This window comes from Lolium rigidum, chromosome 7 (genome assembly GCF_022539505.1).
Source record: "Lolium rigidum isolate FL_2022 chromosome 7, APGP_CSIRO_Lrig_0.1, whole genome shotgun sequence".
Taxonomy (NCBI): domain Eukaryota; kingdom Viridiplantae; phylum Streptophyta; class Magnoliopsida; order Poales; family Poaceae; genus Lolium; species Lolium rigidum.
The window spans coordinates 87,265,965-87,289,533 of record NC_061514.1 but is presented as its reverse complement, the minus strand read 5'-3'; the positions used below and the strand labels follow the sequence as shown (position 1 = coordinate 87,289,533).

Sequence of the window (23,569 nt, the reverse complement as noted above, 5' to 3'; positions counted from 1 at the left end):
TAGATGAGTCAAACCAAAAGAAGAACACGATCATTTTTATTGAACAGAGATGTGAGTACAGAGCGACAACTCATATGAAATGTCTCTCCTTAACATTCTGGTACCTTGATTGCAAGAATGCAAAGAGCAAGATGGAGCATAAATTATACATACACTAATCTTAGCTAGGATTTACATCAAACACCTTCTAAACATAGAGAAGATGGATCTGCACAATAAAATATGAGATGTTCCAGGGGAGGAGTTTGGTTGCACTTTCAGCCTGAAGGAGGGAGAGGAGCAGCAGCGGCAACCAACTCACCTATCGGAGATGCCACGCTCCTCATGCTAATGGAGGCAGTGCTCCTCCCTGCAGATAATGGTTTCTGAGAGAGAAAAACTACTCAATACTGACAATTAAATAAAGATAAAAGGGAAATACATGAAATCCTAACCAGCACAAGGATCTGAAGCGGCTCACCTGCTGATGGCATCAACATGGTCTTCCCGGCGAGCAGCACGGACGGTGGCAGCCTGAAATCGTCCCGTTCACCTCCAGAATAGGCGGAGCTCCAGGAGCCCCTCGTGCTTGGGCCGGCGGTGCGTTGCTCCTGCTGGAGGGAGGTCGCCTGGTGAGGCGGAGCGGCAGGGAGGTGAGGCGTGGGAGAAGGGCGGCCGGCCAGGGAGGCGGAGCGGTGCCGCCAAACGGAGCAAAACAAGAACGCGAGGGGATTGGGTCCGACGGTGCGTCGCTCCTGCTAGATGGAGGTCGCTTGGGGAGGCGGAGCGGCCAGGCGTGGGAGAAGGGAGGCCGGCCACGGAGGCGGAGCGGCGCCGCCAAAAGCCTCCACCGCTGCATCCAGCCGTCGACGCGGCCGCGTCCGGGCGTCCCAACCGCACGCGGGCAGCCACCGCTGGACGAAATCGAGGTCGGGCTGCTCGGCTCGCTCGAAGTCGTCGCCTTCTTGTCCTCCTACCGCGCGGAGAGGGAGAGGAGATGAGACGGGGGAGGGAGGCAGTAAAGACGGGGGAGGGAGAGGGAGGCGTACCCGCGAGCGACCCCTCCAAGACGCGGACGACGACGGCTCGCCGGAGAGGACGCCGACGACGGCGTTGAGCGGGAGATGGGGAGGCGGCGGCTGGTAGCGGAGGCGGCGGCTGGGAGCGGAGGAGGCCGCCAAACGAGAGGGGATTGGGGAGAGGAGGAGGCGTGCGAGGGATTGGTGGAGCGCTAGCGCTGTCGGGCCGAGCGGGCTTTCACACGACCCATGGATAAAACGCGGGTTCGTGGGAGGGCCTCGCGCCCTGGACGAAATCGACGGCGGAGATCGCGCCACATCAGCTCGATCTGACGGCCGAAAATCCAAAGCGCTGTGAGACCACCTATAGGGAGCATCATATACACCTTTAGATGCCTTAAAATCAATGGCCGAAAGTGGTTTTTTTTCTTGCCTGGTGGGAATTGAGAGTGGATTGAAAATTTGAATTCGAAACTGGTGCGTTTTGTACTTTATAGTAGTGGAGATGTGCTGCGTTGCCTGCCTGTGTAGGGCACAAAAACTAAAGAGTCTTATTTTGCTCGGAAGAGCTATACAAGCTGGGCTGGGTGACTGGGTCAGCACTCGGCGGTGACACATAAAAATGAAACTTACTTCTAGTAGGCCGAAGCGAAGCTTGGTTTTTGTAGAGGAGAAATGAAACTTGTTGAGCCGTGCAGGTGATGCTTCTACATAACTGGCGGCCCGGCCTGGTATCCTGTGTTACTTGTTCATTTTGCTTGTTAAATCTGGCACCACCGCCCAACTACACCAATCCTGAAGCCCAACAATCTTCCGATGCCTCTTTTCGGTTAAACATGAGGATGTAACCAAGCATTTTCCCAACTTGTTCAAAAAAAGCATTTTCCCAACTACATGGAGCCACATTTTTCTGTATTATCTCCGTCTTTTCCACCAGAGAAGATGGCATTGTATGTTCATGGCAAGGCACCATGCTGCATCCCATCGTTTGAGTTTATCTTCTTTTGAAATAAAACCACATTGATGCTAGTATATTTGTCCACGATTATTTTCCAAGTACTTTCTGGAAAGAGCAAACTGACATTCGCAAAACAAAAAAAAAGGAAAGGGCAAACTGATACTGCCTTTAAATAAGCTGGTGCTGACACAAAGATGTCGCAGTCGCAGGGCATGCTTATACAATCCCGCAGCAACCAGGGCAATCTAGTAGTATTCCATAGTCCACGCGCCGCTGAATTAGCCTGAAGAATTAGCTAAAACCAGGGCAATCTAGGAGGAGCAAGGGCTGCCATGTCGCCGGACCAGGAGATTAAGCAGAAAAAACCATTGCGGCCACTTGGACAATACACAGGTAGACCCAGACCCACCAAAGCGGAGCCGGCTCCTCTAACTTAGCTCTTACAAAGTTAGGACCCTAACGTAGCCTATATCTACCACACAATGCCCATCCAACGTTTCTCATCTGCCCAATATTAGTTGTTGTTGCTCAAGTGTGAAATATAGACAAGTGTTGCCGCACTCTGAATGTTTGTCTGAACTCGTCTCATAGACAGCCTCCCGTCGCCGGTGGCGATCACAGCCTCCCGTCGCCGGCGGGCCGTTGTGACGCCGCTCTTTACGGAGGATCTGGTAGGGCGTGCCGGGGAGGACCCTAGTTGCCGTCCTCGACCACATCTAGGCGGGTAACCAACATGCGACTATGTTACCCGCCGCCTCCGGACCGCTGTTGGGCGCCGCTAGGAAAATTCATGAGGACATCCCTACCACACTACCTCCGTCATTGCAAGATGAAGACGTTCCTGCTGTGAAGCTCAAGTCCAATGAAGTTAGGATTGGACCAATGACACGAGCTCGTGCGAAGCTACTTAAACAACAAGTGAATTTGTTCCTATGTGATACTTTGATCGATGAGAACTTTATACTGCCTAAGTCCTACTACTTATGTATGATCAGGTATGAAGAAGGAGCAAGCATCGCACGAGGAGGAGAGGAGCAGCTGGACAAGAAGCTGGACGTGAAACTGGACATGGAGCTGGACATGAAGACATCCCATGGACGCGTGAGGGAGGAGCGGGAGGCATGCGCGAGAGGATATGATGTTCATGCCGGCGCCCAGCTTAGTCAACCGGCCGTGCCGCCGGACCACCCGGTCCCAGGCCCGGTCCGACCGTCCTCCACGCCGGATCCGTCCGGTTCAAACCGATTTTCCGCCTGTGCCAACCGGGCACTATCCAGTAAGCCTGGACGCCCCGCCCGGTTGCCATCCGGTCCCTGGCCCGGTCCAAACCGGACCGGCCAGTCCCAGGCCCGGTTGACCGGCCCCCCAGGTCGGCCGAGTCCGAGGCTGTCTCGACCAGATCTATTCTGGGTCGGTTATTTTTGTACTTTTTCGACCTGAGGTCTGAGGTCGTCCTGAACCCCTATATAAGTGCCCAGGACGCCCCTATAGCAGCTTTAGACCACGTTTAAGATAAACTCTAGTTCATAGTTGATTGCTTTGCAACTCTATTGAATCCCTACACCATATTGCATTGATTTGGTGTAAATCTGAAAGTCTTGTGTGATCTGCTGTTCCATTGGAAATTAGAAGGTTGCAACCTATCGCTTCGTGATCAGCGGCTACGTGCGCAAGTGTGTGGAGTTGTGAATATCTTGCAGGGTTGAGAGCTGTTGCATTGGCGATAGGGACCAATCGAGAGATCTCGTTGCGTCATACAAGTTACCATCCACTCTTCATCAAGTTATCTCCGCTGTGTTCGCCCCGTGATTATCATCACCACCGTTGCTTACTGAGAAGATCGGGCCACCCCTTATCAAAAATCTACAACAAGTATACAAAAAAGCTCAATAAAATAGCTTCATGGTTTACCAGATTAGATTATATCTACTCCAATGAAGGGTTCAGCAGTGAAGTTTGTGAAGTGCTCATACCCACAAGTCTTCTTTCTCCAAAATTTCATGTGCATTGTTTTTTATGTCTTTTTCCATTTAGATATTAATGTTGAATAAATCATTTAACTTTAATGGTTTTTTCTACCTTTTTCACTGATTTTTCTTGATGAACAGAACATCTGACTGTGGCAGATTTTCCAAGCAGCGATGCAGCAATTTTAATTTATTTATTTTGGAACGAATTATTTTAATTTCTGAAGGTGTCAGTTTGTTTAAGTATTTTGGTTCACTGGATTGGTAAGTTCTATCAGACTTTGAAAATGCATTTAGACTTGTTTTTGTGAAATAGAGGTAGTACTTAATAGATAAGACTCGTTAGAAGTAGTACTTAATAGAAGTAGTACTATCCAAGTGCTACAACGTACTAGTAATAAGTTTGCAAAATTAAAATAGCTTTTGCAAAATCTACAACGAGTCTACAAAAGTGGCCATGGCGGCTGCGTGTCCATTGCGGTGAGTCGGGAGGCTGTTTGTCGAATGAGTTCAGATAAAACACTCACAATGCAGGCACAGAAGTTCAGGCAACAGAAACTAGTACTGAGCGCAGATGGGAGATGTTGGATTAGCATTGTGTGGTGGATATGGGCTATGTAAGGGTCCTGATTTTGTAAGAGCAAAGTTAGAGGAGCCGGCTCCCACCAAAGCACAAAGCAACATTCGAATCCCTCCCCTCGACGTGGCTGTCGACCTGTCGTTGGAGCACTGCTCGGTGGTTCATGGCATCTAGACGAGCTGATACTCTGAATGCCCAATTTGCTCTGTGAAAGGTACATTCATTTTCCATTTGTGTGCGTGTTCATGCAGAAGCACTGCCAAGATCTAGCCTGTAGGTGTGTGTGTTCATTTGCCAAGTGGCTACACAGTACGATTCAAACGCAAGTTGCCCGTCATACTGCTGCCCTGTCCGTAGAGGCTCAAGCTTATCTCGAACAACAACGGTTTGTGCAAGTTACTGGTAGAAATTCTTGTACAGACAAAAGTAATTTATCGACCAAAAAGGGCAGAATACTCCGTATCACAATAGCAGGGAACATTAAAGCACAAACAAAATGATGTATTACTTGCATGCTTATCTCCCACATAAAACATGTGTTATCTGAACGTCTATTCAGATATGTTTTGCAGCTCTGTGAGTGAGAGCTGAAGTGACACAATTAGTACTACGAATAGACGCCTGTTGTGTCTTGTCTTGGTATTTAAGGTTCACTCATGCCTCCATCTTTTACATGCGATAGGATAGTGACATGGGAACTGGGATCAGAGGATCCCATTCTGCTCAGGTACGATCCTGGTTCTCTAGCCTGAATGCAATGCACCAAGGACAGCCGACTTGATGCCACGTCCACGTCAGGGACACATTATCAGACGACAATTCGGGGACAATCTTATCCGGACAGGCCTCTGTCTGTCATGTTGCAAATACGTAAACAGTAATACGTATATATCTCTACAGAGGAATGCCACAAGCGCCTCTAGAAAACACAGTCACCACATTATTACGCACGTTATATATCCCTCTAGTGGAGCGCGTGATGATTTTGCGCGCGGTGCAGAATGACATATATATTTCCCCTTTCCCATTTCAAACCCTGCTGGTCATGCTGGGGTAGGGATCATAGGAGGAGTAATCTTTTGCGATCTCGCGTGCTTAATTAGGTCGCGTTCAACGTTTTATAAGTTCAGCGCACCGGTCGGCATCAAGTTGCACACTTGTCTGACCTACTCACTAGGATTGCAACTACTAAAATGGTTGGTCGATGTCGTGCGGAGTATAAACGGTAGATGGAGTGTGAAATATATGGTGGGCATGGTTCTGGATTTTTGCAAGTGCTCCGAGCTCTGTCCTGTTCTATCTCTGAATTTGATGTTTTGGTACTCCGGAGACCTGAGTACTGTAGTTAGAGACTGGGAGAAGACCAATCAACAATCATTGGCATGGTAAAAGGAATGTCGACGAACCGAAGTGTTTAGGATCTACTCCCCCGTCTCACCAAAAATGTTTCAATTTTTTTAAATTTTAAATGTATCTCCCTACTAAGTAGTGTCTAGATACCTCTAAATTTGTATAAAATTGAGACGTTTTTGGTGGGATAGGGTGAGTAAAAGAAATCTCTAAAAAATGTTGTTACTGTCGCGGCCAAAAGTTCAGCAACATGTCAACCAAGAGTCAAGAGTGAAGACCTGGCTTCTAATTCTTAATCATCATGCCTTTAGGGCCAAACCGAATCAGCACTGGAAGTGTTTTGGAATCAGGCTTCACTTCAACTTTAGAAGGCATTTCAACGCAGCAAAGTTCAAACTTTGGAACAAAATAAAGGTGGTGAAGTAGCTAGGGCAATAGATACGCTTCCCTCGTCATAATTTTCACCTTCCTGGGTCTTTGCCATTAAGTACATTCTTATAGGCAACTATTGTATTTGTTGGTACCTCAAAAAAACTATTGTGCTTGTTGGCTATAAATTAGCTATAGATGACATGACATCTTTCTTACAGCCAACAACTGGCTATACTATTGGAGTTGCTCTAATACGATCTTGTCAACGTGGCATGGTTGCTTTACCGGCTGAGGACGACGGGTCCACCCTCCCCTCTGGCGGGCACCTTAACGCGCGGAGAGGTTGCTTGTACTTCTCGGTGCCACTAGAAGGGTTGGCGCGGTGTGACGAGATCAGTGCACCACCGGGAGCAACTGTCACGTGATATGCGAGAAGGCCCAACCTACCCTTTCAACTGGCCATCGCCAAGCCTGAGAGCTCGAGGACCAGGCCAACTCGCAGGGCCTCGCCGTGCAGATGCGGGAGTCCGCGCTCGTGCAGGGGCACCCTACCACACGCCGGGGACCCCACAACACGGGCATCCCAACTGAACCAAAAATGCATCGCTCGTTAGGGCATCTCCAACGCTGCGACCCAAACGGACGCGCTGGGCCGTCCGTTTTGGGCCGTGTGGGTGGCCGCGTGGACACCCGAACAACGGCCTGCGTCCGCGTGTCCGTTTGGGTCGCACACTGCACCCAACGCGCGGACGCAGCCAAATGTGAAGGAAAAAAAATTAAACAAAATTTCATTAAGCATATGCCCTATTTGGGAAAATTTGTACATGGCCCTATTTTGGGAAAATAAACTAACAAAAGATGTCCTCTATATGGGCTTTAAAATTTAAAACAAATCTAAAAACCCTCTACTAGGGTTTGGTTGAGGACGCGGTGGCCGCCGGTGCGCCGCCTAGTCCCTGTGGGCGTCGTCGGCGTTGGCGTCGACCCGGGCGGCGAGGCACTGTTGTGGCTCGACCGCGCCGGGGACTCCGGCCACGGAGACCAGAGGGCCTCCTCCCAGGCGGAGTGTGTGTCCGGAGCCGTCTGCCTCTGCTCCGCCGCTGCAGCCCGGAGCTGCGCCTCCTCCCTGAGGCGCAGCTCTCTGTCCTGCAGGTGAGGCGCTTGGCCTGCTGCCGCCTGGCCTCCTCCGCGCGGCGCCTGGCCTCCTAGCGCTGCTGCTCCTTACGGCGGAGCCTGGCCTCCTCCTGCCGCTGCGCCGCGCGGCCTGGTCGTACAAGACCCAGGCCTCGGCGTTCTCGATCGCCTGCCGAGCCTCCTGCTCCATTGCGGAGGTGCGAATGACCGCTTGGAGTTGCGGCCACTTCGCTGCCTCCTCCGCCGTCGATATTATTAGCGCGGCACGGAGGTCGGGGTCCTCTTCCGAGGACTCCGGCTTGGGCAGCAGCAGCGGTTGCGCCGGTTGCGGCAATGCCGTGCCGCCGCGGGCGGCCTCTCCGATGTGGAGACCGCCGCGGTTTCCTCCGGCCCGCAGCGCCGGCGGAGGGCGGCGGCTGCTGCTGACCTCCGCGTCGTTGGCTCCGGGAGCGAACCGTCGCTTGGGGGCCATGGTGGCGGTTCGCGTCTCGGAGAGTGGACAGTGGAGGGGGGAGTGGACTGGAGGGCCAGATCCCTCCAGTCCACATTTAATAAGCCGTCGTGTCACCGACTGGTGGCCCAAGGGAGACGAGTAGGCGAGCATCCGGATGCGGTCGGACGCCGCGTGCCATTCGTGGCCACGCAAACCTGGCCCGAGTTTGGGTTTGCGTTGTTCCGGACGCAGCGTCCGCATTTGCGGTGCATGGCCGCGTTAGACCGCGTTTATATTCGATTAAACTTATCCGGACGCGCGGGTGCGGGATGGATCACCGCGTTGAAGATGCCCTTATAGATCGGACAGCAGGGAGTAACTAGTCAAGTGATACAGCAGAAACCATAGTGTACACTGGTCGTGGTAGCGACGTGCCATATCCTGTAGGCTACATCTGCGCATGTCGCCGAGACTCGGAGCTTGGAAGAACTTCTAGAAGGGTGGAAGGAAGGACCCAGGAAGGTGAGCTGGGCTGGAAGACGTGGATTTTGAAAGTGTCTAGCTTGCACGCAACACAAGGCACAGACTTTTCTCCCGGCGCTCCGTTGCGTCCGTGCGAGGCGAGACCGTGACCCGTCTGATTGATAGTGTCGTTGTGGCCGATCGAGCCACCATGTGGGACCTGTGATCTCATCTTCTCCCTAGACAGTCCACGGTCAATGTCCGGCTTGACCGCTGACTGGTCCAACTCCCGTTATTGTAAACGCTGAGTCTGTGGCTTGTGGAGGCTGTGTTGGGAACAGATAGGCCTACATTTTGCGTATAGTTGACGTAGGAGAGTTGGACTAGTCATGGCGAGAAAACAAACTCAATACTAAGAGCAAACTTAGCATATTTCATAAACACGTCAGAACTGTAAAATAACGGCTCATTTTAAATTTTCATAGGAAAATCAGCATCCATCAGATCTCGTAAACGCATGCAATTCGTAAAATATTTTAGGGTGCTCGTAAAAATCTCCCCTCCCCCGACCTCTACATTCGAGGTCTAGGCGGCCAAACCAAGTCTGGCATGTACTTCTCGTCGAGTTTTGGCTGGACGGAAGTTTTAACTCGCGACAACACCTTCCGCGCGTAGAATCTAGTCGTACACACCACTGCGGCCTAGCCCAACCACAGACGCCGCTGCCATGGAGCCCCACTCTGCCGTGGACCTTCCCGATTCTGGCCGTAGACACCACCATTGCGGACCTCCCAAATTACGACTATAGAGACCACAACGGCCCGACCACGCATGAGCATTCATGGGCGCGTGGCCCGGACACACTCGAGCACGGGGGAGAGCGCCATAGAGGGAGCGCGATGCTAGTGTCGGACGGCTAGCGAGGGCGCGGGTCGGGCGGCAGGGCGGGGGAGGGCTCGTGACAGTGGCGAGGCGTGTTATCTCTGGGAACAAGGTGGGGAAAAAGGAAAAATAGGAAAACAAGCTGGTATATATGTGGGTCTATTCGTGGAATATTCCAAAATGTATTGCTTTACGGATCTCTTTTAGAGATCTGTTATGCGCAACAATATATTTTAAGTCCTTAAATCACGGCTACCGTATTTTTCATTTGCGTTATATGTGTTATAAAATCCGCCATTTGTTATATCTTTTAGAGATACTTTAAGCTGCGTAGATATAAGATGCACGATCAGTTAAGCCTTTCATAATGGGAGGTTCTTAGCACGGTATCATAGGCAAAATATTTATGTGGTATCTAGTTAATGAGCAGAGATAGTGATGTTGTATCTTAGGCTGCTCATAGTGGGGAGTAACATAAGGTGGTGTCATACGTAAGTTACTAGTTCATGTTACTACCTTCATAGTGGAAAGTAACTTAGAGATGGTATCATGCAAAGTCTCATTTATTAGTTTGTACACTCATTTTATCTTGGGGTGTGTGATGTTATGGTAACATAGCTAGTTACCACCTCCCTCTCTTTCTTCATTTATTGTTATGCCATGTCACCAAAATACATTGAAATGTGTGATGTTACTACCTAAGTTACTCCCACTATGAGCAGTCTTAAACAAAAAAAAGTCATAGTCAAAGAGTGAATAATCCAATCACATATGTACACATCACCAAAGTTATTAAATATAGAGACAATACTTAACAATCCATTGTTAGTAGAGTTTATTTCTTAAGCATTTATTTTACTTATGATAATATCTTAAGACACATTTCATTGTGAAAGGCCTTAGCTGCACAGTTGACCTCTCGTCATGGCATCATCCTGTTCATATCCTGCTAAGTGAAAACACGCTAGCGGCTAGCTGGTCTGAATACTCCATTTCTGATCTTATCTGGATGGAAACGACAAAGACATGCGTGTCGCCGTCGATGCCACCAAACCGTTTCTCCATTTCACTTTGATGACTTCCATGCGCGCCAAATCAGGGTCATTCATCCTCCGTAGTCCAGATCCGAAGAAACTCACGTGCTCTGCCAAGGGTTTATTTATCCCGTGACATGCCCGTCGTAAGCAAGAATTTTCTCTCTTTAACGCCAGGGTAAAAGTTAACAGATTTTCTTTTATCCTGTCAGCTTTATTTTACGCGAAATTAAGACTGAACCTAAAGGCGATGATGAGTTCTCGGTTGTGGTGGCAAATCCTACTCTTTGCACTAGCGTATGTAGATTTTAACAATGGTTTCTCGCGGGTTCGGGCCCTACGTAGAAAATAAACCGTCTCTATCGCCATGTGCGCGAAAGCGCACGCAGCGCGCGGACGGTCCAGAAGCAATGCACCGCATGACTTGTACGCTATTTCTTCCTCTGATGGCAGACCGCAGGGCCACTTGCATTCATTACCGACCCATTGTTTTTGTCACGGCTCGTCGTTGCTCATTCGTTTTTTCCATGTTTCTTCTTCGCTGCAGGACGACATTTTTCTCAGCCTTATCAAGTCGTGATAGTAATTTCAAATATCTTTGGTTTTGTCAGAGTAGCGTTTTGACACCCACGAGCGCAAGTAAGGACGAAGATTTCGTGTACATGAGCACCTGTGCTTTCGGTTTTTAAAATATTTGAAAATTATATTTTTATGTTTTTAAAATTATAAAATTATTTCTTCAATAAATACATATGTCATGAATACTTGTGTGAAATTTCGGTAAAAATTATATTGTATTTTCAGCTAAAAAAACAAATTTATGTCTGTGCATAGGGACAAATATTTTGTTAGAAATTTGTCTTTTTGTATAGTTCTAATACAACATATTTTCTTTCGAAATTTTTACAGCACATTCAGAAGATTTCTATGTATGTGTAAATTTAAGCTCAAACTTTTTGGAATCTCAGAAATATGTTTTTTAAAAAAACCTGGAGCACTGGTGCTTATGTGCCAAAGTCACTTTTTCGCGTAAGTTCTCTTTATTTTAAATGAATTCAAAATGTTACGGAGTACATAATTCTGAGAATATATTACACGCGTCCGTCTCCGCGTATAAAGTTGTTTCACGGAAAATTGACTTTGTTCTTTGGCCCATGTAAAAAAGATAATATTATACCCTAAGAAAATCTTTTCGCTGAACTTTGCATGCACAGGTAGAATGTTGACTTGTACTTACAGAAATTTGTAGATATTCTAAAATGCATTTTCTAGGTAAAGGGAGCAGATGCTCCTGGAAGCATAAAAATGAATTTCATTTTGTATGAAGCATTTGGGATAGAGATTTCGTGCACATAGGCAACAGTGATCTCTATATTAAAAAATGAAAATAATATTTCTAAGTTTCAAAAAAATCTGAAAAAAATCGTGATGTAGCCAATAATGTATCTCAAAAATGGCAATTTTAAATTGGAAACAATGTGTAGTTTTGGGCTACACAAAAATAACAAAAGTGTAGACCCGAGCATAGTGATTTCAAATCTCTATAAAAAAGATAGACTTTGTCATTTTTATATAGGTCAGAATGCAAAAAAATTGAACTTGAGATTTTACACTTTAATGTGATATATCAAGAGATACTCTTAGAATTTTGTTTCATATTTTTCTAGAACTTGCAAATATAAATTTTAAATTTTCTAATATGATGAGAGAACCGGTGATCGGGAGCCAAAATGACTTTCCGAAACATTCGTCCCTAATTAGCAAAACTCAGTAAAAAATAAATCCGAAACTAGCCAAATCGTTTCTATGCTATAACATGGCGTTATGGGGAGCGGTGTTTAGGAACATGGGAGCATATGCTCCCTCTATTTTGAAATGCATCTTACACATATTTTGAATTTCAAAAAAATTGAAACCAAAAATTCGCATGTAAATCTTCTCCGTGCTACACGCTTACAAAGTTGTTTCATAAAAAATCGACTTATCATGTGACGTGTGTAAAAAGACAAAACTCGGTGCTAAAAATAATGCTTTTCACAAGATAAGTTTTCTCTTTTTTATATAGACCACAAAAAATATTGATTTTTCGTGAAACTTGACGAACGAACATATATTATGAAGATGTACATGTAAAATTTTTTGTTAAAATTTTTCGACATTTCGAAATATGATTTTTTAGTAGAGGGTGCATACGCACCCGGGAGCCGAATTGAATTTCCGGGCGTTATGTTCCCTTCGTTTTCAATAGCGAATTGGTCCCACCGAGAGCTTTCATCCATTTCAACGGTGGCCTTACAATTTAAATATAGGGCCTTGTAGGGATAGAGATTTGGTGCACAATGGCACCCGTGATCTCGTTTTTAAAAGAAAAATCTAAAATCATATTTTAAATTTTTAAAAATTATGAAAAAATATGCACATAGTTAATGATGCATCCCACAAAGTTGTGAAAACCCAATTTCAAATACTTATATTCTGAGCTACACAAAAATGACAAAAGTGTAGATCTCAGTAGTCATTTTTAAATCTCCAAAACAAATTAGATTTTTTATTTTTTTCTAACACAAAAGAAAAAAAATTCCGGGTTAAGATTTTGCATGATTGTGAGATGTATCACTCACAGTCTCCAGAATTATTTTTCATATTTTTTGATTACTTGTGAATTTTTTTTTGAGACGGTGAGAGCACCGGAGCTCGAGAGGCAAAAGCACTTTTCGACCTCATAATTACTAAAAACAGAGTCAAGACAATTTTCACAAAGGACATTGAAAAGAAAATTGAAAAAGAAATAAGGTCGAGCTCCTTGTCCATGTCGTCGGGGACGAAACCACTTGGTGCGGAGAGGTGGGAGGCAACCGTGTCGTAGCTAGAGGGCCTCAAGAGCAGCATAAAATCCCGGACGTTAAAATCCACAAGACGTTGCCCGAAAAACACTGTCACCAACGTGCGAGGTGAGAGAGGTCGCCTTTTGACTCTGCGAACGATTGCAAGCATGTCGACGTGATGATTCTGGCAAAGAGAAGAACAACTTTTCTGTATTCTGCAGATCATGCCGTCAACAACCACAGCCGCGGTCTCCCGACTCATCCTCGACCAGCAAGAAGAAGGGAATCGACGCCTTGGTTGCCAACAATATTTCTACACTGAATCCTAACCAGCTTATTTGAGTTGATGTCGGCTCCGCTTCTGTTAGGTGCACGTGACTCCACGCCTCCATTACCAGCAAGAGTATCACCGAGTGTCACCGCGCGCCGCTCGAAGGCGGCACACCTTGCTACCTAGATTGATACGGACCAATCCCCCACACTCTCCGGTCGACGAAACCACCGAAGAAGAGAGGGGGGGGGCTGAGTCAGAAGAGAGACTCTCAAAAGAGGTGTTGAACGAGAGGAGAGAGGGGAGAAAGCGAGACATCCATGTTTCCTTGTAAGAAAGGGCAAAGTGATCCAGAACAAAGTGCACGCCCAACGTAAACAAAGTTCACATCACACCGAGAGTCAGGGCGATTCTCCTTGGACATAAATATCATCACAGCTCATCCGAATAGTAATCCGAGAATATGCCGAAAGCAGGCCGAGGTTTGGATGGGACGATCATCTAGAAGGCGGGCATCGTCAAATATAGATCGATACAAGCTTCCCGCGAAAATAAAACATGTCCCAGCCAGGCTGCCACACACGATCGCCCCACAGGCCACAGCGGCGGGAGTAGACGGGCGGGCCACGCAAGCTCGGAGCTGACGACCTCATCGCTGATGTCACCCCCACAAGCCAACAAAAAAATCGGGTAGCGCAAAAGGCAAGAGAGAGCCTCTCCGTAAAATACTCCTCCCACTTAGCGCTGCTTGCATAGAAATACATTTTTTTAAGGAAACTGCTGGGCGTCCCCCGGGGGATCTGATTTCCCAGCCCCCGGGTCGCCAGCCGTCGGATCAGCCATCTTGGACGGCCAGATCTGCTTTTACCTAATGTAGCAAGAAAACACCTCCCGGCAGCAAAAAAATAACCCGCTTTTGCTACGTTGTAGCAAAAAACGGTTCACTCATGAAATCAAATAAAAAGGCTGAGCTCGCCGGAGACCTCGCCGGAGACATCGCCGGAGAGCTCGTAGCAAAAAATATGCTATTGTAGCAGAAAAATGCTAATGTAGCAAAACCAAATATCATCGAAAAAATTGATGAATGCCCTCGCCGGAGACCTCGTAGCAAAATTTCTATACTAAAGTAGCAAAACAACAAAACAATTATAGCAAAAAAAATAGCATCACATCATTTTTTACAAGTCAACCAGGTGACCTCACCGGAGACATCGCCGGAGATAACATAGCAAAAATAATTCACTATTGAAGCAAAATCACACAATGTTTGTAGCACAAATTATATGGTATTATAGCAAAAAATAATCTCATCAGAGACATCGCCGAGAACTCGCTGGAGACATCGTAGCAAATTTTCAGTACCAAATTAGCAAAACAGCAGAACAATTGTAGCCGAAAAATTGTATAATCTTAGCATCGGTGTTTTTTTTTATACAACAACCTCCTAACAGAGACGGTAACGCCATCACCGTAGCACCTCGCCCCCACCGCTGGTAGTACCTCGCCCATCGACGGGATCTCCTCTAAGCTCCGCTCCCTTGCGGTTTGCACCTCCCCCGCCTCCCGTGCTGCTCCACCGCCGGCGGGACGTAGCAAAGGCGCCCGCCACATCTCCGCCCACCGCAAGCAGCAGTGGCGCCCGCCGGTAGTAGCACCTCCGCTCACCGTAAAAAAAGCAGCTTCTGGAGGCTCCTCCTGGACGAGCGCGGAGCCGAACCGCACCGTCTAGGGGCGTTCCAGCCGTACTGGTGTAGCAGGGAGACCTGGGAGAGGGAGAGGCGCTCGAGGCCACGCTGGTTCGTCGTCGACAGCGGCCGGCAAGCAGGTGGGGTTTCCGCACGCGGTGGCTCGATTGGAGGCGCTTGACGGCGAGATCGGCGAGGGAGAAGGCCCGGATGGGGGTAGGCGGCGCGGATGCTGTTTGACGGGGCGGGCTGCGGGGTTGGATGGCCGGAGTCGCTGATCGCTGCGCGCTGCGGGGATGGAAAGCCGTATTCACGGGATGGGGAGAAGAAAGGAAAACGATGGAAGGGAGAGGAGATAAGGTGGGCCCTCAAGGCCGCGGCGCACGATGGAGCCGGGGGACGCGAGCGTGCGATCCCCCGAGGGAATAGGATCATTTTCCTTTTTTTAAGGGCAAGGATAAAAATACATGTCCACTAAACGAAATCGGCCTCACCTCACATTCACCTGGGCCTCTGCCTTTTCCCGATTATTTTACCCATGGGAACCCATTCCCTCACGTGGATCCATCCGACGCAAGGAAAGTTCAACGAACCACGACCCCCCGCTCCGACTATATAATCCGCTACCCCGACCCGAATCGGACCATTCGCCACGCCACCTTCACTTCGTTCACACACAGTGATCCTACGAGACAGACAGAGCGAGCAAGCAGAGGAACACCACCATGCTGCTCAACCCGGCGACGACGGTGCTGGACACCATCAGGCAGCACCTCATGGACGACACGGCGGCCGCATCCGCGCCGGAGGCGGGGAGGCCGAGGCCGGCGTACTGCCGCAGCGCCAGCTTCGGGAGCCTGGTGGCGGACCAGTGGAGCGAGTCGCTCCCGTTCCGCGCCGACGACGCCGACGACATGGTCGTCTACGGCGCGCTCCGCGACGCCTTCTCCTGCGGCTGGCTGCCCGACGGCTCCTTCGCCGCCGTCAAGCCCGAGCCGCTGCCGTCCTCCCCGGACTCCTCCTCCTGCTCCTACGTCGACGACGCCGGCGCCTCCTCCCTCGAGCCGGACCTGCTCGACTGCTACCCCACCGAGGAGGACACGCCCAGGCGCGAGGAGGAGGCCGCCGCGGTGGCCCGGGGCAAGCACTACCGCGGGGTGCGCCAGCGCCCGTGGGGCAAGTTCGCGGCGGAGATCCGGGACCCGGCCAGGAACGGCGCGCGCGTCTGGCTCGGCACCTACGACACCGCCGAGGACGCCGCCGTCGCCTACGACCGCGCCGCCTACCGCATGCGCGGCTCCCGCGCCCTCCTCAACTTCCCGCTCCGCATCGGCTCCGAGATCGCCGCCGCCCACGCCGCCGCCGCAGCAGCCGCCGGCGACAAGCGCCCGTCGCCCGAGCCGGCCACCTCCGACTCGTCCTCCTCACACTCTACCTCCTCCACCTCGTCCGGCCCGTCCCCGAAGAGGAGAAAACGAGGCGAGGCGGCGGCCGCGTCCATGGCCATGGCCCTGGTCCCGCCGCCCTCCCAGCTCACCCGCCCGGCGCAGGCCTGGTTCCCCGCCGCGCCCGTCGAGCAGGTGCGCGTGCAGCAGCTCGTCAGCTAGGCCCCGCTTGCAGTGACAATGTGGAACGGATTTTAGCAACTAGTGCTGGTTCGTGACAGCGGCCTGCCTTGCACAGTTGCGCAAGTGCGAGGTCGACGGCGACCCAATGTGCAAAGCCAAAGCAACACAGCGACGGCTCCATTGGATATCCCGGCCGGTGGATCGATAAGATCGGAGCAATTGGGCGTGCCGGAGCCGAGATAGTTCCTCCGCTCGGTGCAACTCGCCCAAGTGGGTCGAGGCGACACTGTAGACCTGTCGTGGTTCGTCTTGAGTCCTATAGTTACTTGCGTCACTGTCGTCAGAGTGTGGTGTCGTGAGATTGTTACACCCTTGTGATCCAGCGAAATGGAAGGGGAGATGGAGAAGAATCGCCTTTGTTATGCACTGTATCAACCCAAGAGTTTGAATCCAGCTCAAGCAACCAGCAAATTCATGAATGAATCACTGCATTTCCCCCCTTCGTTATGTAGTGTATCGACCAAGAGTTCGAATTCAGTGAATGAATCACTGCATTTGCCCCTTCGTTATGTCATGGACCCTGGAGTTCCAATTCAGCTAAAGCAACCAACAAATGCATCAGTGAACCATCGCATTTGCCCCGTTGTTGTGTCATCGACCCAAGGGTTTGGATTCAGTTCAAGCAAACCAACAAATGAACTACTAACATTTCTAGGGACAGGGTTGGAGGAGACATGGAGAAGAAACCCCTCTGTTATGCAGTCTATCGACCAAGAGTTTGGATTCAGTTCAAGCGGCCATCAAATGAATGGAACACTGCATTTTCCCCTTCGCTATGTCATCGACCCAAGGGTTCGAATTCAGTTCAAACAACCAACAAATTCATGAATGAATCACTGCATTTCCCCCTTTGTTATGTCATGGACCCTAGAGTACGAATTCAGTTCAAGCAACCAACAAATTCATGAATCTCTCGCTGGATTTTGTTCTTTTTATCAGCTACTGTACATTCGTTGTTGTTAACAGTTGAAAAATGAGACACTCTTGTTGAGCACTTCTGCTCCGGTGCTCCTCCCCTGGAAATTTTTTAGGCCCATCAAACACAATAACGATGAAGATTTTGTCATACTTGTTCGTAAGCGAGGGCAAAGCGAGGGCACGATTGTAATTTTAGTGTAGATGCACCGTCCGTACAACCCTGTACAGGCCCGTATGGTCCGTGTTGTGGTGTACCTTGTTTTTGTACGTATCTACAGTCACGTGCGTGTGCAAAAATAGAAAGATCCTATAAAGATCTTGTTCACGTGACCTCTTTTTTTTTTCTTACGCGACGTATACATACCGTATCAACATAGACGGGTATACATTAGCTGGATATGGGTTTCGGCGGACCCAACATAGGAAAAAAAAATCCAACTATAACTCTTCAACTTTATTTAGGGGGAGCACCGGAGCAACCCTCCTTGTTGAGGCTCAAATAGTGTTATGATTTGGTTTGCAAAGAAAGAACTTCTTCCGTCTTTTTAATGACAGGAGCACCACCTCACAAGTTTTATTTCTGCTACAGTATCTTAAACATGAATCGATAAAACAATGCCGAATGAAATGATCCTCCAAACCGCCAAAAACCCTAGCATTAAACAAACACGAGGCTTCCCAGGTGCAAGATCAACCAATCAATCTCCCATAATTCGAGGGGAAAAGTCGTGATGGGGTTCCAGGATTAGAGCAAGTGGGCAGGGCGAGGCCGAGGTGGTCGCCGTCTGCTTTTGCAAATTGCAACCATCAAGCAAAGAGGTGCAGAGCACGAAGCAATCCTCGGCGATCTTTAACTAACCACGACACTAAAAAAAATCTCTCAAGCTCGTGCTTATCCGAGACGTAATTAAAGAGGTTATTGCACCACAAGTACAAGAACTTGCACTCTATGTGCAATTTCATACAAAATCTTGTAAAGTGTGTTCCACTCATACAAAAACTTGTCCTGGACGTGCATAACTCATACAATTCAATGTGGTGGCGACACGTGGCGTTTCGAGGCTGGAGAGGAGGGTTTTCATTGCAGCGTCGAAGAAATAGAATAATTGCGAACAGGTCCTCACCCCAACTAACGCCTTGACCCTCCAGACCCACCGCACAGAATCACACGAAAAGGCACAGCAAAAAAAATAGATTACGACAGAAAAAGAAAAATAGCAGAGCAAGGGCACGCAGGCATTACAACGAACACCTCGCCGCCGGCGGCCCGGCTCAGCGGAGCCAACGGTGGACGTCGGTGGTGGACGACTGGGAGATCGGCTCCCCGCCTACGCTCTCCGCGCACAACAAGGACGACACGGTGGAGCGCTGCTCGGAGGTGAACCGCCCCGTCGCGCTCTTGAAGCTCGGGCTCCGCAGGCTCTGCGCGTACCCGCCGCTGCCGCCGTACGTGTCCAGCGGGACGGGGAACGACAACCACTTCTTGGCGATCCCGGTCGCGAGGTTGTACGCGGTCTGCGGCCGGTCCCGCTCCGGGGTCGCGGGGCGCTGCAGCGGCGCGCTCTGGGAGCGGATGCGCGCCTTGGCCGACTCCGTGGCCGCCATGTAGTTCGGCACTGCCGAGCCGGAGGACGCGTGGCGCTGGGAGTGGAGGCTCGGCGTGTAGCTGCCCCGGCCGGCGTCGGCGCCGCCGCGCTCCACGCGCGGACTCGCAGAGCGCACCTGGATCGGCGGGCGCGCCTTCCCGGCGACTGCGTCCCCGTGGAGTGGTGGTGGTGCTGCGCCCGGTGCATCGGCGAGCCGCTCCCGTGCTGCGACGGTGGCGCCTGACGCCGAGGCGTGGAGTAGGAGAAGGGGCGGCCGGTGTCGATCTCCAGCGTCTTGACCTGGTCGCGGTGGTCCGTGGACGCGCGTCCTGGCGCGGCGGCGGCGGCGGTTCGGGAGCTGCTCTTGTTGGTGTCGAAGGATGCTCGTGACGCCATCCACCTCTCCGCCCAGCGCGGCAGCCCGTCGACGTCCATCTCTTCCTCCGCGGACGGGGCACGGTTCCTCCAAATCTTGTGAATGAAAACACGGCAGCAACCAATCAGTAAGATCGAACATACTGTAATCTCAGCAAATGCAATCACCAAACGCATTATTACTTGATGGGAGAAGGCGTAGGAGAGCGCTCTCTCACGCTTGAGAGCGGCGTCTTTCCTTGTCTGCAGCATGGCCTGGATCTCCTCAATCGTCCGCGGCCGATCATCCCAGTCGTCGGTGGCGAAGCTGCTGCCGTCCCTCGACCGCTCCTGCAAACCAACCCAATCCATCACCATCAATCAAACATTTACGGAAATACTATAGATTGGTAGTACTTGAGATGCGATGTTGGTTGGTTGAGTTGCAGACGGTGATGGACCACGGAGCGTCGCTCGGCGTATTCGTGGGTGTACTTGGAGTCCCAGAAGGTGAATGTGTAGACGCTGTATGAGGACTTGCTGCTGCCGCAGGCGGCGGCGCCGGCGGCGGAGAGGGAGTCCTGCGAGAGGCGCATCCGTTGGTCGCGCACCCGCGCCTGGACGCGCAGCGCAGTGTCATGTTGGCCTGCTTCCGCACGTTATGGCCGCGAACCAGCGCCTGCAGCTTCACCAGCCCCTTGAGAGCGCGCAGCGCGCGCCTCGCCTGCGGTCGAAAGAAAACACACAACCACCCATTAGCGTCAAACCTACTGTGGCAAGTGCGGCGCGGCAATTGCTGGTGTCCTACGTACCAGTTAGCCTCGGAAGGCGGTCTGCACGATGACGGCGGCGTAGTGCTCACGCACGAAGCTGGATGAAGGGCGGGTGAGGCGGACCACGGCCGCCTGCGCCGTGGCCACGGTCGCCACGGCGAGCGCGATGGCGTGGCCGCGGTCGCCACGGCGAGCGCGATGGCGTGGCGCTGCTCATCCGTCACCGAAGGGCCCGACGCAGACCTCGCCGGCGCAGATTGCTGCTGCTGCTGCTGCTCCGGCGCCGGAGGAGCCGCCGGCGAAGGGGACGGGGACGAGGACCTCCTGAACAGCCATCTCCTCCGCTCCCTCTTGTTCTGCGCAGCGCAAATGAAGAAAACGTCATCAATGTCCCCTCAAATATCGAATTCAATAAGGACTCCTCCAAAAACACTTTGACAGTGGACCAGGGATGCGTGGCAGCTCCAGACACCACGTGTACCAACGGTGCACATCCAGGACAAGTTCTTGTACCACCTGAACACGTTTTGCAAGATTTTGTATGAAAATGCACATAGAGTGCAAGTTCTTGTACTTGTGGTGCAATTACCTCGTAATTAAACAGCGATGATAACGGGCACACCGCAGAACCGCCCTGCTTCCAGGAAAATATCGAAGAGCAGTGTCAAGTGTGTGCTGATGACAGACGCTAAAGATGGCTCTGCTGTGATCATGCTGCGACGCCGGCGTCAGCACGAGATATCTGGAGAGTCCGGTTGCTCCCTGTGCTGATTGAACCACTAATTAGCATAAGATCAAGTTGAGGAATTGGTTAACAGCTGGATTTGTGGAAGGGACTACACACTGGACAGTTCGGTATGGTCGATGACTGATGAATGTTTGGGTGGAAAGGGCAAAAGGGACTAGTGTACATATACTTTCCTGCTTGTAACCAATCTGCGTAGCGCCTGATTTTTTTTTGCGTAGCGCCTGATTGATGTATCCAGCTCAGGCAGGAAAAGTACGCACCATTATCGTGCACTTATGAGTATCTCGTCACTAGATAAGGGATGATGTGCTGTTCAGCCAGTTCAAAAGAAGAAAACACGACAAACGCTTCCATGAATATTTCATCACAAGTTGGTACTATTACAGTACTTGGCTAAAATTCCTCTCGCAACGTGAGCTCCAGCCTCCAGTGATCTCTCTATATCAAAAAAAAAAAAAATACAAGTTTCAGAAAATTTGAAAACAATTATGAAGTTTGTCAGTATTCTACAAGCTTGCAAAATTGCAATGCGATATTCTTTTTATTACTGTCGACACAAAAATGTGTGGAATGCCCCCATCAATCATGTGGGGCCTTGCCACATTCTTTTGCACAAGTTGCAACGGACCGGCAAGCAGTCTTCCACGTGGAGCCGCGAGTCTTGTCCAAATCCAAAGTCATCTTACCTGCCACCGTTCTTGTCATCTTACAACTTGATGACTCCTTTAATTTATAGAATTTGTATAGAAATTATGTAGAATTTGAATCCTACGTTTTTTTAACATAAGTTGTTTGATTCATACGAACATATAATCAATAGGAACTAATTCTATAAGAATTTTGTAGCATAAATCCTATAGAAAAAATATTAGGTCATATACCTCGTGAACAATTTCTTTGCTACAATCATACACGTACACTTTTTCCTCGGATCCAAGCATTCTATGGTTTCACATTCTTATGTTTTTTCAATCCTATGAATCAAAGGAGCCACAAACATTGCTCAAGAAAATAGGATGCTCTCTCTCGAGGAGCATGATCTTCGAGCTAGGCTCAAAAGGAAGGTGGTTAATTTGGCCATTCCGGAAAGGTCCTGGAAAAATGCGATGTGCCTGAATTGCTAATTTAAAGGAAGGTGACGCCAATACAAAATTCTTCCACCTTAGAGTAACCAGAGCATGATTGAGGCGTTTGCGAATTCCCCCTCGATGCTAGGTGAATTTGTTACCCAAATATCTAAGATACGAAAGTCCACAGTCCGTTAACACATCTCTGAAATCCCGCATCAAAGCAACTGTATAAGGGCTAGCAACCTCTTTTTCAAAAGTTTACACGATCTCATTCATATCACTCATGATTAAGAAGGGTGTTCCCAAAAGATGTATTTATCAGCCCATTTAGGTTCACCATAAACCAGTGAATCGGGAAACATTCTCCACACCACAACATCTATATAATTTTCCCTTTTATGTTTAAGTGACAAGGCCAACTATTTTTTCCACAAGAAAAGCAGGCCACCCTTGTGGCCATCAGCGTAAATATATTTTATGGTCCATCGTCACTCTCCTATGAAGACATTCAGTTGGACAGTCGTCTAAGTGTATCTCCATCAGAAATAGAACACTGGGATCATAGCGGTTGTGAACTTCCGAAAGCACTGTTGTAGCAGTGGCCTTCTAGAGGCCTCGACTAAACTTAAGATTTTCATTCCATCTGGTCAACATCTGTACCAGAGGTTGCCGATATCAAAGGTTTTTTTTGTCTCGCCTTTCTTCCTTGAATGCATCAAGGGCATGCGTCTGCCCCGACGTTCCTTCATTATGTTCAAGGTTCATATCACTTTTCCTAGGATCAAACAAGTTGACCGTCCAAGCCACAATAGATGGAGGATTCAGTACTTCTACCGCATTTGAAGTAATAATATGTTCAAACATCAACTGCTTTCTATTCAAATTTCTATGATGAGTTGTATCTTCATCAAACTCCTCATCTCTTTGTTATCAGTCAAACAAGAAGCCACTAGAAAACCATGGCATCCACATCTTCCCATTGAAGGATTTCTTCCAGCAGCACCTGGCCCATGACCCATACCATGCCCTCTTCCTCGTCCATGACCAGCACGAGCCAAGATAAAGTCACCCCACTGGAGTTTTTCCTCATCATGTTCTCTAGCACCATTCCCGATGCCAATGACCTAGCAAACCACAAACACCGCAAAAGACCGAGAATTTTTCATAATTTACTTGATACAACTCTTTCTTTCTATCTTTGTGATGGAAAATAAAGTAGTTGATACCCACAAGTGTAGGTGATCCCTGAAATCTTCATTGAGAAGTATTAACCAAAAAATTAGTTCGACACAATGGGAGCATAAAATTACCAATAAGGCTTTCAGAATCAAGACGACACTATCGACCGCACACGTGTATCATATTCTGAAGAAAAAAATTGTGAAATGTAGCAGTTGTAACAAAAAAATAAAGAAAGTAAAAGAGAGCATCAACATATTTCTAGTTTTCACCGACAGTTTACAAGTAAAACTTCCAATGATTAAAAGTGTAAGCATAAGATGATATAGGGATGCACATGGATGGGATCATGCACATAACAA

General features: G+C 49.3%; 1 protein-coding gene and 1 pseudogene across 1 annotated transcript; one reads left to right on the top strand and one right to left on the bottom strand.

Moving 5' to 3' along the window:
- Positions 1-15,676: 15,676 nt before the first annotated feature.
- On the top strand, positions 15,677-16,805 carry LOC124677975 (ethylene-responsive transcription factor 2-like). The gene has a single exon (XM_047213907.1). The coding sequence runs from the start codon at positions 15,677-15,679 to the stop codon at positions 16,556-16,558; it is 882 nt and encodes a 293-aa protein (XP_047069863.1). The 3' UTR covers positions 16,559-16,805.
- Positions 16,806-18,549: 1,744 nt separating this feature from the next.
- Positions 18,550-23,136, bottom strand: LOC124671628 (annotated as a pseudogene).
- Positions 23,137-23,569: the final 433 nt, after the last annotated feature.